The sequence below is a fragment of the Urocitellus parryii genome, chromosome 1, assembly GCF_045843805.1.
Source record: "Urocitellus parryii isolate mUroPar1 chromosome 1, mUroPar1.hap1, whole genome shotgun sequence".
Taxonomy (NCBI): Eukaryota; Metazoa; Chordata; class Mammalia; order Rodentia; family Sciuridae; genus Urocitellus; species Urocitellus parryii.
Genome location: NC_135531.1, coordinates 222,514,122 through 222,527,692, shown reverse-complemented (window position 1 = coordinate 222,527,692; position 13,571 = coordinate 222,514,122). Strand labels below are relative to the sequence as shown.

At 38.8% G+C, this 13,571-nt stretch overlaps 1 protein-coding gene across 1 annotated transcript in view; it reads left to right on the top strand.

The window, feature by feature from the left end:
• Lrp2 (LDL receptor related protein 2) overlaps positions 1-13,571 on the top strand; it is a 190,914-nt gene that overhangs the window by 164,193 nt on the left and 13,150 nt on the right. Inside the window, exons 64-70 of the mRNA XM_077794842.1 lie at positions 625-747; positions 2,949-3,077; positions 6,415-6,546; positions 7,486-7,617; positions 9,459-9,602; positions 10,955-11,120; positions 12,782-12,910. Of these exons, the coding sequence (XP_077650968.1) occupies positions 625-747; positions 2,949-3,077; positions 6,415-6,546; positions 7,486-7,617; positions 9,459-9,602; positions 10,955-11,120; positions 12,782-12,910 (955 nt within the window). The remainder of the gene's footprint in view (positions 1-624; positions 748-2,948; positions 3,078-6,414; positions 6,547-7,485; positions 7,618-9,458; positions 9,603-10,954; positions 11,121-12,781; positions 12,911-13,571) is intronic.

The following is a 13,571-nucleotide window of genomic DNA, read 5'->3' as shown; positions in this document are numbered from 1 at the left end:
GAGATTCACCATTAAATTTAAGAAGTGAGGGAATTCAGCAAGGAACATCCATCACAGGGTTAAAACTTCATGAAGACTTCATGCTCTAGAGACTCTATGAGAACAGCAGTAGCCAGAAGGATTGAACAATGAATGGCCCTCACGCTACTGGGAAGAGAGCCCCATGTGGTCCCATTGGCCTCTCATGACCTCTGCTTCCTCCTCACTCTGCACTCCAGCCAGGAACCTTTATAAAGCTCCCCAAACCTGCCATGCTCCTCTCTGATTGAGAATCATCCTCTTATGACCCTTCCTTCCTGTGCCATATGACAGATCCCCTAGTAGGTGCTTCTCAGATATAACAGAACAGTCAGTGGGTGGAGGGCTGCTTTTCTGCTACAAGTTCCATGAAGACAAGAACCATGTCTTTCTGTCCCTCCATGTGTTTAGTGCTTGGTACTGTGCCTTGGTGTGTGCTGGACACTCGAAATGTATTTGCTGATTGATTTAATCAAATGAGCAAATGAATGAACAAAGCAAGCCTGTGCTGGTCCGGTGTGGCAGTTTTAGGTATTGACATTCTTTTTCTCCTCTTCACTTGCAATTTAATTTTTCCACCTTTTTCTTTTTTTTTTTTTTTTTCAGTCAATGTTCCCTGTGAAACACCCCATCGTTTCCGGTGTGACAATAGTCGCTGCATTTATGCTCAACAACTGTGCAATGGTGTGGATGACTGTGGAGATGGAACCGATGAGAAAGAGGAGAACTGTAAGAAAAGGGAGAAGGAGACACTAAGGGCCCCCATCCCAGCAGGGACTGTGTGTCAGAGAGGCTGTTGACAACATTGCAACATTCAGCTTTATAGGATATAATCAAATCCCAGAGTGGGAAAAAAAGTAGTGGTAAACTAACTCTTCCCGAGGAACAGAGTTTTAGGAGTTTTAGTAGGTTTAGCTGCTGCTTTCCATCACAATTAGGTGTCCTTCCTAAAATTATGCCACCAGGAGCCCATGGTCTTCGTGGATGCCAAGGCAGGTGAAGAGAGAAATGGTGAGGGCATACAGGTTTTTGACTTCCCAGGTCTGGAAGTGACAGACATCACTTGAGCTCAGTTGATTGGTCAGAACTAGTCACATGGCCCCAATCTAACTACAAAGGGCATTGGGAAATGCAGGGAAGCATAGTGAGCATCAATTATTTCCATCACAATTGACCCTTGTGCCACAAAATATCCCTTTATACTCCCCCTCCCTCACAACACAACAAGCTTCATCCGTCCCTACGTGACATAACTCATAGTCTCATTCAGTAACTGAAACCCAGGAGCTCTGGGTAATGGACCTTAGTGACTCCATTAATTCCAGAAGGGGTTCCTCTTGGTGTGGTGACCCATAAACTAACTAATACCCTAGTTTTACCTTTCACAGAAGATAGTGGAGGAACAGAGAAAGCATAGCAGAAATAGATGTTTCCTTTGGAATGAATGAATTAATGACTCCTTGAAATTACCTGTCTGTAGCAGTTCTGAAATACTGGAACTCTGAAACGATATGGGCATGTATCATGGGTGACACTTGATCTGTCTGGTGTCAGTATTAGCAGTAGCACTGCTTTCACTCTCATAAGCACACCGGCATGGAGAGTACACTATAGTGCCACCCTCTGCAGATACTGGGAAAGGCCCCTACAGGTCTTGGAGCTGCTCTGGGAGAGGAGCTCCTATGCCCATTTTCCCTTAATGTTTTCATTCTACTTTTTATCAGTTTTCCTTGTTCATTTTCCTCTTCTAATGAAGAAGGAAGGGGGAAATATGCCCTCCTTAGGGACAGTACCGTTTTCTAAACCTGCTTCTTACATGTAGAATGTTGGGTTCAAGGGTGTTTTTTTTTTTTTTAAATCTCAGTCAGCCATATTATTTTAGTTTATTTGATCATCAGTATCTCTCAGGAACTAGCAGGCATTTGAACTCATTGCTTCTGGTCAGTTCTAAAATTTAATGATTTCACCCAGAGTTCCTTTTGAGACCTTGCTCTTAAATCTGCCTTGTTTCTTTGCATGCTTTCTGTTACACACCTCAATATCAACTGATGGTCACTTATACTCAGGCCATCTTAAAAAAAAAAAAATAGATGGGCAGTCATTTTATCCATCTAAGATGTTTTACTGGGCCTTTGTGTCTCAAAACCTTTTAAACATCAGACTTTTAATTAACTTTCCCACACTGCAAATTTCTGGGCTTAATTTCCTTTCATTTCTGCTTACTAATCAGACAATTTCCCCCTGAGCTTTTCTCTTTCTTATACTACCTGGTCAAATTCAGGTAATTGCAACCAGTGCACATTGCTAACATTCTGTCTTCTTATCTCTCTTCTTAGATCCTCAAGTTCAGTAAGCACGCAAGCTTCCTTCCAGATCTTCTGTGGTATACCCTTCCCGCATGCTTTGCCATTGCAGAACATTCATCTCCATCTTTTCTGCCTCCAATATCAGTTTCCTCATTGCTTGCCTTCTGTTAAGCCAATGTCAGACATTTTAGGTTTTTGCTTTGGAAATACTCTTCTCTCATCACTCTGCTGTAGCTGCTGCAACCAACAAATCTCAAAGTCTCAGTGGTGGAACATAACAGAGACTTCCTTTTCATTCACGGGAAGGCCAGTGTGATTTGTACAGCTCTCCACCCTTTGTTTTGCCACCTGTCACATGGCTTCCAAGATTGCTTCAGGAGCATAAGAGACAGAGAGGTCCATGGGCTTTTAATTGCTTCTGCTCAAAGGTGACACATGTCACTGCCAACTCATTTACCACTGGCTAGAACTACTCCCATGGACATAGTCCCAAACTGGATGAAAGGAAGACTGGAAAAATGTAGGGAAGCATATATTTATTTGGTGAGCAATAACTGTTTCTACCAGAGGGAAGCATCTTGTTTCATCTTCATGTTTTAACTTTAACTTGTTTTTAAATTACAGGCAGAAAACCAACCCCGAAACCTTGTACAGAAAATGAATTTAAGTGCAGCAATGGAAATTGTATTTCACAGCAGTATGTATGTGATGATGTTGATGATTGTGGTGACCGTTCGGATGAAACAGGCTGCAGTAAGTTAACACTTATTTTTGGGCTTCATTGTGGTAACTTAAGTTCACCTAATTAAAACATATAATAGGATAAAGTGGGTGATGACCATGTACTTCTCTTGAATTTACTTTGTGCTCCAACCTGTGATCAAGCTCACAGCTACCTGTTATTGAGTATTTATCCTGTACCAAGGCTTTATGCTAAATATCCTATGTGGGTCAGGTGCAGTGGATCATGCCTATAATCCCAGTGGCTCACAGGGCTGAGGCAGGACTATTGTTGAATTCAAAGCCAGCGTCAGCAACTCAGCGAGGTACTAAGCAACTCAGCAAGACTCTGTCTCTAAATAAAATATAAAAAAGGGCTGGGTATGTGGCTTAGTGGTTAAGAGCCTGTAGGTTCAATCCCTGGTACAATAAACAAACAAACAAACAGATAAATATCCTACATGGGTTATCTCCATTTCATCCTTTTAAGACTCTTATGAGTTGGGTATTATCCATCACCCCTGCTTTTTTTCCCAGTACTGGGGATTAAACTCAGGGCCTTACTCATTCTAGGTACACTGTCTACTACTGAGCTACCTTCCCAGCCTATTATTCCTTTTAAAAAATATACAAATGAAGAAACCAGCTTAGACATTATATAAATTGGCTAGGATCTCACTGTGTCAAGATTGTGTCAAGATTTGAACTTCAGGGCACAGTTAGGATGAAGTTATAGGACCTCAAATTTGAGGAGGAAGCCCACAATTCCATGCAATTTCTGATTTTGTTGAGGACTCTTGGTGAACACTTGATCCAGAACATTTGCATCCTGGGAATCCTAATCATATTATAGATATTAGAGCTGGGAGAAGATTATAAAGTCTATACACATGAGACCTAGAGAGGTTTTGTGGCTTGTTCAAGGATATCTGAGCTAATAATAATTGTTGTGCATTTAGTAATGTGGATGAGACATGACTACCAGTCCTGCAGACATTTGGAAGATAATAGGGACTAATGCTATGAACAACTGTGGCTAGGCTGCTTATATGAATAGCCAAATTCTTAGACACAAGACACTGAGAGTGGCTCAATAAGAAATAAAGTATGAATAGATATGTTTAGCAATGTGTAGTTGTTATAAGATCAGAATAGATCTTTATTGTAAAGCTTTTGTGAATATGGTGTGGAGTGTGTACTTCTGTATTCCATCAGATGCCATTGTGTTTTTTCTTTGGGAAGCGGGTGGTACTAGGGAGTCATTGTACTTTGTGGTTATTTTTCTTTTCTTGAAATTTGGTGGTTTAGTCTATTTAAACTATATAAACTATTACAGTTATTGTACCCTAAGGGACCCTGAGATGTGGTTAAAGATCCTCTCATCAGATACTATGGAGGACAGAAATATAAATCTATTGGGATTTGAGAGAACTGAACCAGGAGATTCCACAGTTCCTTTGGCTAAAATATTTAGAAGCCTGTGACCAACAGGCAGGTGGATGCAACTTGACTCCTTTATGGAGATAAACACCATGCCCCACTCCTTTATCTTTGTCCATCTTTGTCAGCTTCTCTCTAAGACTGAGGTTTGGGGGTAGATGGAGACTGAGGATGAAAGAAGCACACTGATAAGAATGACAAGGATGAAAGCCAGATGCCAGGGACAGACATTGGCAGAGACAGCACCATGGGCAACAGGGAGCAATGAAGTGCTTGGGTAGAGTCAGAACTGTGAAAAGCCTATCTGGGAGCATCTGGACCCAGAATGGCAGGGACCACATGAGCTATTCATATAGGCCCTATGAAAATAAAGTATTGGTTGATTTAACTACAAAGGTTGTAAAACCTAGAAAACACATTAATAATTAAGAGTAGGGTCTAGGGTGAGGCTCAGTGGTAGAGCATGTGCTTAGCATGTGCAAGGCCCTGGGTTCAGTATCAAAAAAAAAAAAAAAGAAAAGAAAAGAATTTGAATCCCATTACTAAGAGAGAACTCTTCTGAAAGTCTTGTAAACTTTTGCTGTCTTTTTTTTTTTGCACATATATGTGCACATAAATTTTTTGATATTGAACAAATTTAAAGAATATTCTATATTAAATAGTTTTACAATCTTTTTCTCCATTTTATTATAGATATTTCCTATGTCAGAGTATCATTTGAAGCCTTGAATTTTAATGACTGCATAAAAATCAATCATGTAAATAATCATAACTCATTGCTTCTAAGATGTATACTTATTTTTATATTTTAACATCTCTGAAACCAAGGTGCATCTTACAGTTGATAACATGCCATAGTGTAAGTTCCAGACTTATTCTATTTTAATGTTACATAAAATAATGGTGCATCATCAGTGGTGTCTTAGATTTGATAAAATACACTATAACATAATTTATTCCTTACTGTTGAATAGATATTTGAGTTGTTTTCAACATTTTCTTGCTGTAATGTTATGATCCTTAAATACAAGTCTTGTTTTATTCCTTCATGGGGGAAGAGTTCATTAATGTGAAATAACTGGGTAAAAAAGTAAAAGATCTTTACTTTTATTTATTATTTTATGCTATAGTGCTGAAGGGTCAGCCTTGCACACGCTAGGCAAGCCCTCTACTTCTAAGCTACATCCCACTCCAGTATGAATATTTTTTTAAAACCTTGATATATATCTATATATATAGATATAGATATATAGATATATAGATATATATATATAGATAGATATAGATAGATGATAGAATATTTTTTAAAACCTTGATATATATATATATATATTAGATAGATAGATAGAGATAGATAGATAGAGATATTATAAAGTTCCCTTCCATACATACTAACTTATGGTTCAAATACCATGTATGACATGCTATTATATGACGTGACTATGCATTTTATTGTACCCTGGGCAACACTTGATATGTGTATAATGAATTGGTCAATATTTGGCAAATTCTAGTCTTAAAACTATATAATTTCTCTTTATTTATAGTTTGGTTCTAATTTGAATCAGTGCTGTCTGTCTGTCTATCTAGATATAGGATGTTATAGATATAGGATGAGAGATAGCACGGTAGGTGGTGATAGTTGCAAAGCCCCTGGCTTCATAGTTTTTGAGTCCAGAATTGGGTGCTCTGAGGGTGAGCCTGGCAGAGTCTTATGAAACAGGAAAATCACCTCCAGGCTGTAACCTTACATACGTTTGTGTGAATGGCATTCAGGCTGTTCCCAGAAATTAGAATAAAAATGCACCCTGACTTCTGGAAGCTTCTGGAAAGGGATCCTCCCAAGATGCTTTACAGCTCTTCCCTCTGATACAACACTCAACTGTTTGGCTTGTGCCTTCCATTTGTCATGCTGGATTTCATTTTTCAGATATGGGAAAAGAAAGAACATGTGCTGAAAATCTATGTGAACAGAATTGTACCCAGTTAAGTGAAGGAGGATTTATCTGCTCTTGTAGAACTGGGTTCAAAGCTGGTATTTTGGACAGAAACTCCTGTCAAGGTAGAGTATATTTCCTTCAGTCCTTATTAAGAGACTCTTATACTTTAAAAAAAAAAAAAAGTATCTCTGGCTATTACCTTTTGTTAAACCACTATTTTATTCTCTTCATGGGGCTAAACTCATGGTTTTGGGGCATCAAAATACTCAAGAATGCCAATTGCTTTTCTTCCCTGCATGCCTAGCAAAATGCCTAGCAACTAGTGTGTGCGCAAAATATCTGAAATTGTGGTGAATAGTGAAGACCTTGGTGATGGTGGCTATTTATTGTCTCAGTGTATGATCAATTAAAGACAATCACCAGGCTTACTACCTTTATCTTGAGTCCAACAACAAGTATTTATTACATACCTGTGTAGGTGATGCATGAATGAGGTATAGAGTTGGAAAGAAGCATATCAAGAATATCAATGATGAGTCTGATTCTAGGTGTCTTTTATTTTGTGAATTTGCTGTGTCTAATTTATGTGTCATACTTAAATGATTGTAAGAGTTCTTTTGCACGCTGACGCTTAAGAACTCAATTGAGAAAGCAAATCGATGACTGTTGTTCCTGAAACAAGTTGGCTGAAGGGAAGTGATACCAAAAATAACACTACAGATGCTTTCTGGGTGAAGAATTGCTCTGTTTTGTATGAATTCACACAGCTTCAATTAAACCCTATCTCCATTACTGATGAGCTTTGGGACTTTGGGCTTAATGATAGTCCATACTTCATACAGGTTTTGTTTTTTAAAAAATATATGAAATTAGTAAAAAAAAAAAACCCATGAGAATCAGCATCTGAACCTTAATAAGTGGTCCTCAAATGTATCATTGTTTATTTTCATCTGCACTCTTCTTGATTCTTGTTGCCTGTGAATATGAATTTAAACAAAAACAGGGTCTCTAAGGAATGGGTGTGAACAGATGTTGCATATTTGGTTTTATTTTGCCTGCAGACATCAACGAATGTGAGCAATTTGGGGTCTGTCCCCAGAACTGTCAAAATACCAAGGGAAGTTATGAGTGTTTCTGTGCAGACGGCTTCAGGTCGATGAGTGCCCGCTACGGAGAACGGTGTGCAGCTGACGGTATGTTGGGCTCAAGTTGCATCTGACAACGTTAGGGGGAAGCAAATGCCAAGAGCACCCCATACCAGGAGATGAACTTTCAACTCTCAGTCTTCCTGTTAACTGACCAGATACTTTTCTTCCAATACCTTCCCAGTTTCTGTCCTCCACTTCTCTCTTCGCCTCTGTCAGTTTGAAATGCTAACTACAATCTCCCACCAATACATAGGATTAAAGCAAGAGTCAGGTATTGTTTATAATTCTGGGTTTGGCCTCTTGTCTACCTTAATATAAATATTTCGAAAAGTAGACAAGATGTTACCCTCCAGAAGATTCCACTGCAGCAAGAGCTTGCAGGAGGGATCGTCACCAATAGAAGGTAACTGAGGAGGCCCTTGAGCTGCCACTCTAACAAGGTCAGGGTCTGAGGCCGTGTAATCCAAAGTGGGCACAAAAAACATTGAACTGGGGCGGGTGGGGCAAGTCAGAGACACTCTGCTGCCCTTCCCTTTGTTATTGTTCATGGACTTTTGGCAACAGACAGGAGGAGTCTGGTGCATTCATAGCACAGTCATTAGTTTATATTTTAGATTAATTATATTTAGCATTAGGCTAAATTATATTTAGATTCAGGCCAAGTGAAAAGCAGTAATATGTACCAGACAGCAAAGACAAAAGAGAAGGAATATAAGTCAGAGGTTTTATACATGAAATTTCACAGGCCTGCTCTAAATCCCATATGGCTTTTTTTTGAATTTAAAATTTTTACTAGAGTTTAAGAAAATTGTCCTTTCATTTTGTTAATTGTGGGCAAATGGATATTCTATATATTCATATAAATTGGGCTTCTAAAGCATATGTTTGACTTAAATAGGACAAATACTTAAGTATTTTATCCTCCAAACATTTTTGACAGTGAATGAAAACCAGAGTGATGGCATTTGAACAGTTGGTCTGGTAATTAAGCAGCAAACTTTAAGCTGTTTAAATCTTTTAACTAAGGAGATGATTAAAATAAGTTAGAATATTCATACAAAGCATAATGTCAAGATGGAGGAAATATATAAAATGAACTTTTAGAAGTTACTTAAATTGTATTTGATTGACATTATGCGAGTAGATTAAATTTTTAAAATTCTAGAAAAGCATCTTGGGATGAATCATCATTGAAAGCTGCTGTAGGTAATTTTTTAAAAAAATAAAAACAAGCTGCTGCTTTTTTTCTCACTAGCTAGGAGCTAAATTGGGTCATAGAGATGATTACCTGCTAAAAGAATCATAAAATCTGTCAGTAAAGAGTGAGGAACAAGAACTTCCTGGTAAACTTTTGGTGAGGCTGTGAATGTTATTTCCCTTCTGTGAGACTGAATGTCTATAATCTTGTCTGTTTTAATGTCAGCAAATAAAGAAAATAATTCAATGAAAATGAGGGATCTCATTTTCTCAGCCTCGCTTTGCTCTAAACTGTCACTAAGGACACAGAATAAAGAAATGATAATATGGCTAAGCAGAGATATTAGCTTTCCACCTGAAATGGGGATGAGAATGTCCACAGTCATGGATTTTGGAACTCAGTTGTATGGTCAGCTTTATTGATTAACAGAGATGGTCAGATTCCTATAAAAATTCATGGCTTTTCCCCCCCTTATTTATTTTATGTGTTCTTTTTAGATACATAGTGTATATTGACATGTTAGACATACATGGAGCATAACATTCTAATTAGGATCTTATTCTTGCAGTTGTACATCATGTTTTTTAAAGGGAGGCGGGAATACCTGCTATGCATCTTAGATCCTACTTTATATTTTAACAGTTCAGGTTGAATTCAAACCGATAAAGTAGTCTCTTTTTGTTTCCAGGTGACCCTCCATTGTTGCTCCTGCCTGAGAATGTTCGAATTCGAAAATACAATATGTCATCTGAGAAGTTCTCAGAGTACCTTGAAGAGGAGGAACGTATCCAAACTCTTGATTATGACTGGGATCCCGAGGGCATAGACCTCAGTGAGTATGAACTTTGGCATCTATCATTGATAATAAATGACTTTATTAATATTTAGATGTTGAATTGGGGGAATTTGTTTTTTAACAAGGGGATTTTGTTTCCCCCATGGAAAAAAGCTCCTGATGCCTTACAGTGGACTTGAGTTCCTGCCAACTTCTCCCAATTTTGCTTCAAACCTTCTCCCAACATCTTATCTTTACTTGTACAACTCCCATTCTTCCCTACCATTGTACACTTGGGAAATTTCTACTCAGACCTCAAAGTCCCAATGTCATGTCCTCTGGGACATCTGTAATGTAATTGTGTAATGCACCCATGAGCCTGCAGCATTGTGTACACACTTCTACCAAAGCACATGTGACATTGAGCTATATAGCTAGTGGTACACAGATTTTTCTCCCTATGCACTAAACATGTGCTCTCTGGAGACAGAGATCTCGTTCATTTCTATATGCCTAATATCTGGCACAGTACATGTGGTGGGTGCTCTAAAAGCTTAGTTTGGGTGCAGGGAAAAAGTATAAAGCCTATAATTGGGCCTCTCGGGGCTATATGGGAAGTAGTAGTGGGTAAAAGTCAGAAAACTGGTGTTCTATACCTATAGCTCATCTTCTCTCCTTGTTTGCCTCCTATACTACATTTATAACCTTAAGCAATTGTAACCATTTTCTGTATCTCAATGTTTTATATGTAAAATGAAAGTAGTCATCTTATTCTTCCTACCTACCTCTGAGAGTTATTTTGGAAGTTGAATTACATAATTCATATGAAATGCTTTGAAAAATATCAGTAACTACATCAATGAAAGATTTATTATTGTTGTATTTCCTCCACATGTATTCATGCAAAAAATAAACTTTTCAAGAAAGATGTGTATCTAGGAAAGCAGCAGATGCCCAATATATGCTTTAAAACTCAGTCTCCCTGTGCTTTTAACATACTTGCTGTATATTGTCCTTTCATCTGTACATAAAAAAGAACTCCTCATCTACCTGTCTCTTCTATTGCCACTGATACTGCATATGAATTGGTTTTTTTTTTTTAATACATTCTGTTTTGGAAACTAGACCTGAGAGCAAATAGGCTCTTGATCAATATTTTAATGAGTTACCCTCAAATAGAGATGACTAAGAAAATATTAATAAGTTGTCAGTTGAAATATTTGTAGCAAATAGCTCAAGTATGATAGGTTTGAGGTTTGATCATATTGATGTAATTGAATTATTAGTATTATAAAAACAAAGGGGAAGTAGAGATGTTAATAGATGAGTAGCAGTTCACTTGATTAGACCCCATTTCCTCCCTTACATGATGTTCTTAAAATGAAACTGGCATGTGTCTTCCTTTGTAGGTGTTGTGTATTATACTGTATTGGCACAGGGCTCTGAGTTTGGTGCTATCAAACGTGCCTACATCCCCAACTTTGAATCCGGCAGCAATAACCCCGTTCAGGAAGTTGACCTGGGCCTGAAATACGTAATGCAGCCAGATGGACTAGCAGTGGACTGGGTTGGAAGGTAAATTTGCCACACATCTCCTTCTTGCTTGTTCTGTTTTCCTGGCTAGAGCTCTCTGCTGCTCACATTGGCAGTTGACTCAGTTGGGCCCAGGTATGGATGTGCTCAGCTGTTGGTGTCACTTGGCAATGCCTGGGCTTGCCTTTGGCCTGGCAACCTCCTCTGCTTACCCTAGTGTGTCATGTAAACATCATCCTTTTCCTGTTTTCTATGTGTGTCATGAGAAGGTTTGAGAAAGCACCCAGATCAAGATTCTGTATTCTAGCGGGTAGAGCTTTCTTGCAGACAGAGTTCTGGATTCCAAAATTGACTTTCAGTTATGGCAGCACTGTACATTTTGTGAAGCAAGGGAACAGCCTCACAATTCTCCAAGCAAAGCAGTTGAGATTCAACTGTTTTCTCTCTGGTAATGACTTTGGGGAGGAACAAACCGCATCTTGTGTTGTAGCAGGCTAGCTCTCTGGAACTGATTGAGAATTTGACTTTCCTGCTTCATCTTTGGCTTTTGAGTTAATGGAGGCATCTGCTCTGTTCTTTTCTTTTAGACCTTATAGAACCATCTGGCTTTAAGATCCTTTCTAGGGACCAGAACCACACATTTTGGGTGATCCCTAAGTCAGAACCCTCAGGAAGATGCAAGGAATGCAAACCAGGGCGAGAAAGTTATTCAGCTCCTTCTTCAAGGAGGAGGCTGGCACTCAAGTGAAAGTAATTACATGCAAAAGAACTCAAGCATTCATAGCATCAGCATCCCCTGTGTCCTTCCAAATGAACTCATAATGGAGAGATGTGGGAGAGGAAAGCCTCAGCAGCTCACTGCCCTCCTGGAGAATGGAGACTCATTTGCAGTGTAAATTCATTCTCACCTTTTAACAAACCCTTCTGGGGCTCTTGGAAGACTTGAGCTTCTCTGAAGAAGTTAATTGGGTCCCCACTGTGCCCGCAGGCTTCCAGGAGACTCACTTCAACATTTTTTTCTGTCAGAAAATGGGGCCTCCGAGAACTATTAGTGGAGTCAGAAGCTTGAAACTCTAGACATTTAACACTTCCTTTGGAAAACCAACCAGGCAATGGCAGATCCTCTTGTTTGAAGTGTTACCCGTTTCTCAGCCTTAATGGATGAGGGAATTAAGAAATCCTGGCAGCTCTTTCTGCTTGTAAGCCACAGAGACCTGCAGGCTTAGAAGTGGAAATAAGGTCAGAGTGGCCTTGCTGACTTGGTTATTTTGAATGCTGATTCCACTCATCTGATACCAGATTCCTATTGATTCCAGTGGGGGCTCTTTGCTGAGGAGGAAATAGACTCTTGGGCAGCCAGGCTTATGCCTTATGAGTTCTACCTGAAACACATGTCTCATAAAAATGGCTGATAAGAGACCAGCCCGACTGCGGCATCCACCTCTATTACCAATCCTCTCGCTGATTCAGCTGCTTTGGCTGATCATTCTTCCATAGGTAACTTTCCAAAGATGTTCCCTTGTCTGGAAAGATTAGGGTGTTCCTGAGAGAGGGGCTCTGTGCTCGATTACAGGTATCTCAGTATCTCAGTAGCTGTTTTGTTGACCAGAGCTGCCAAACTGAATTTTCTCATCTTAAACCTCTCCCCCAGAAATATTCAGTCTAGACGTTTCCATTGTTTAACTTTGTCCCTCGGAACTTAGGCATATTTACTGGTCTGATGCCAAGAACCAACGAATTGAAGTGGCGAAGCTTGATGGAAGGTACAGAAAGTGGCTGATTTCCACTCAGTTGGACCAGCCCGCTGCCGTCGTTGTGAATCCCAAACTAGGGTGAGTCCTTCAAGGAATCTTCTATGATTGGGATAATCTCCACTGGGTTTCCATAAAATTTTTTTTCTAATTGTACTGAAACAGTCCTCTGATATTTTAGAATGGAATTTATGACTGTTTAAAGAATTATAATATGACCTGGGATCATAAAAGGACCAATAATTTCTGATGGAGAAATTCCTTTGAGAACATTCCTGAGAACCTTTCCCGTTACACAAACTCCTTGACTGAACTTTAAAATTCTTTGCATATTGGGTTCTTTACTTCTTTAAGCAAAGGCTTAATCAGAGTTGGTTTTCCTTTCATAAGAGTAACTCATTTATTGAAATTCAACTAGGGATTTGGTTATATTTCATTGGATAGAATTAAACATTTATTTCCCAAATATGCAAGTACATCAAATAACATATGTATAAAATATGTTCTATTGATTTATAGAAATGTTCCAATTTGTGGTTTATCATCTCAGCATGAGAACTAGTTTTGTCATTTTTCTCTGCATTTCAAGACATTTAGGACTAGATAAATTGATATTTACTTATTTAATTTGGCTTCAGAGTAGTAACTTAAAAAATTTTTTTTTTTTTTTTTTTTGAGTAGCCCCAAACACTTCTCCTATTTGGACAAGACCAGTATGACCCTTTGTAGTGCGGGTAATTGT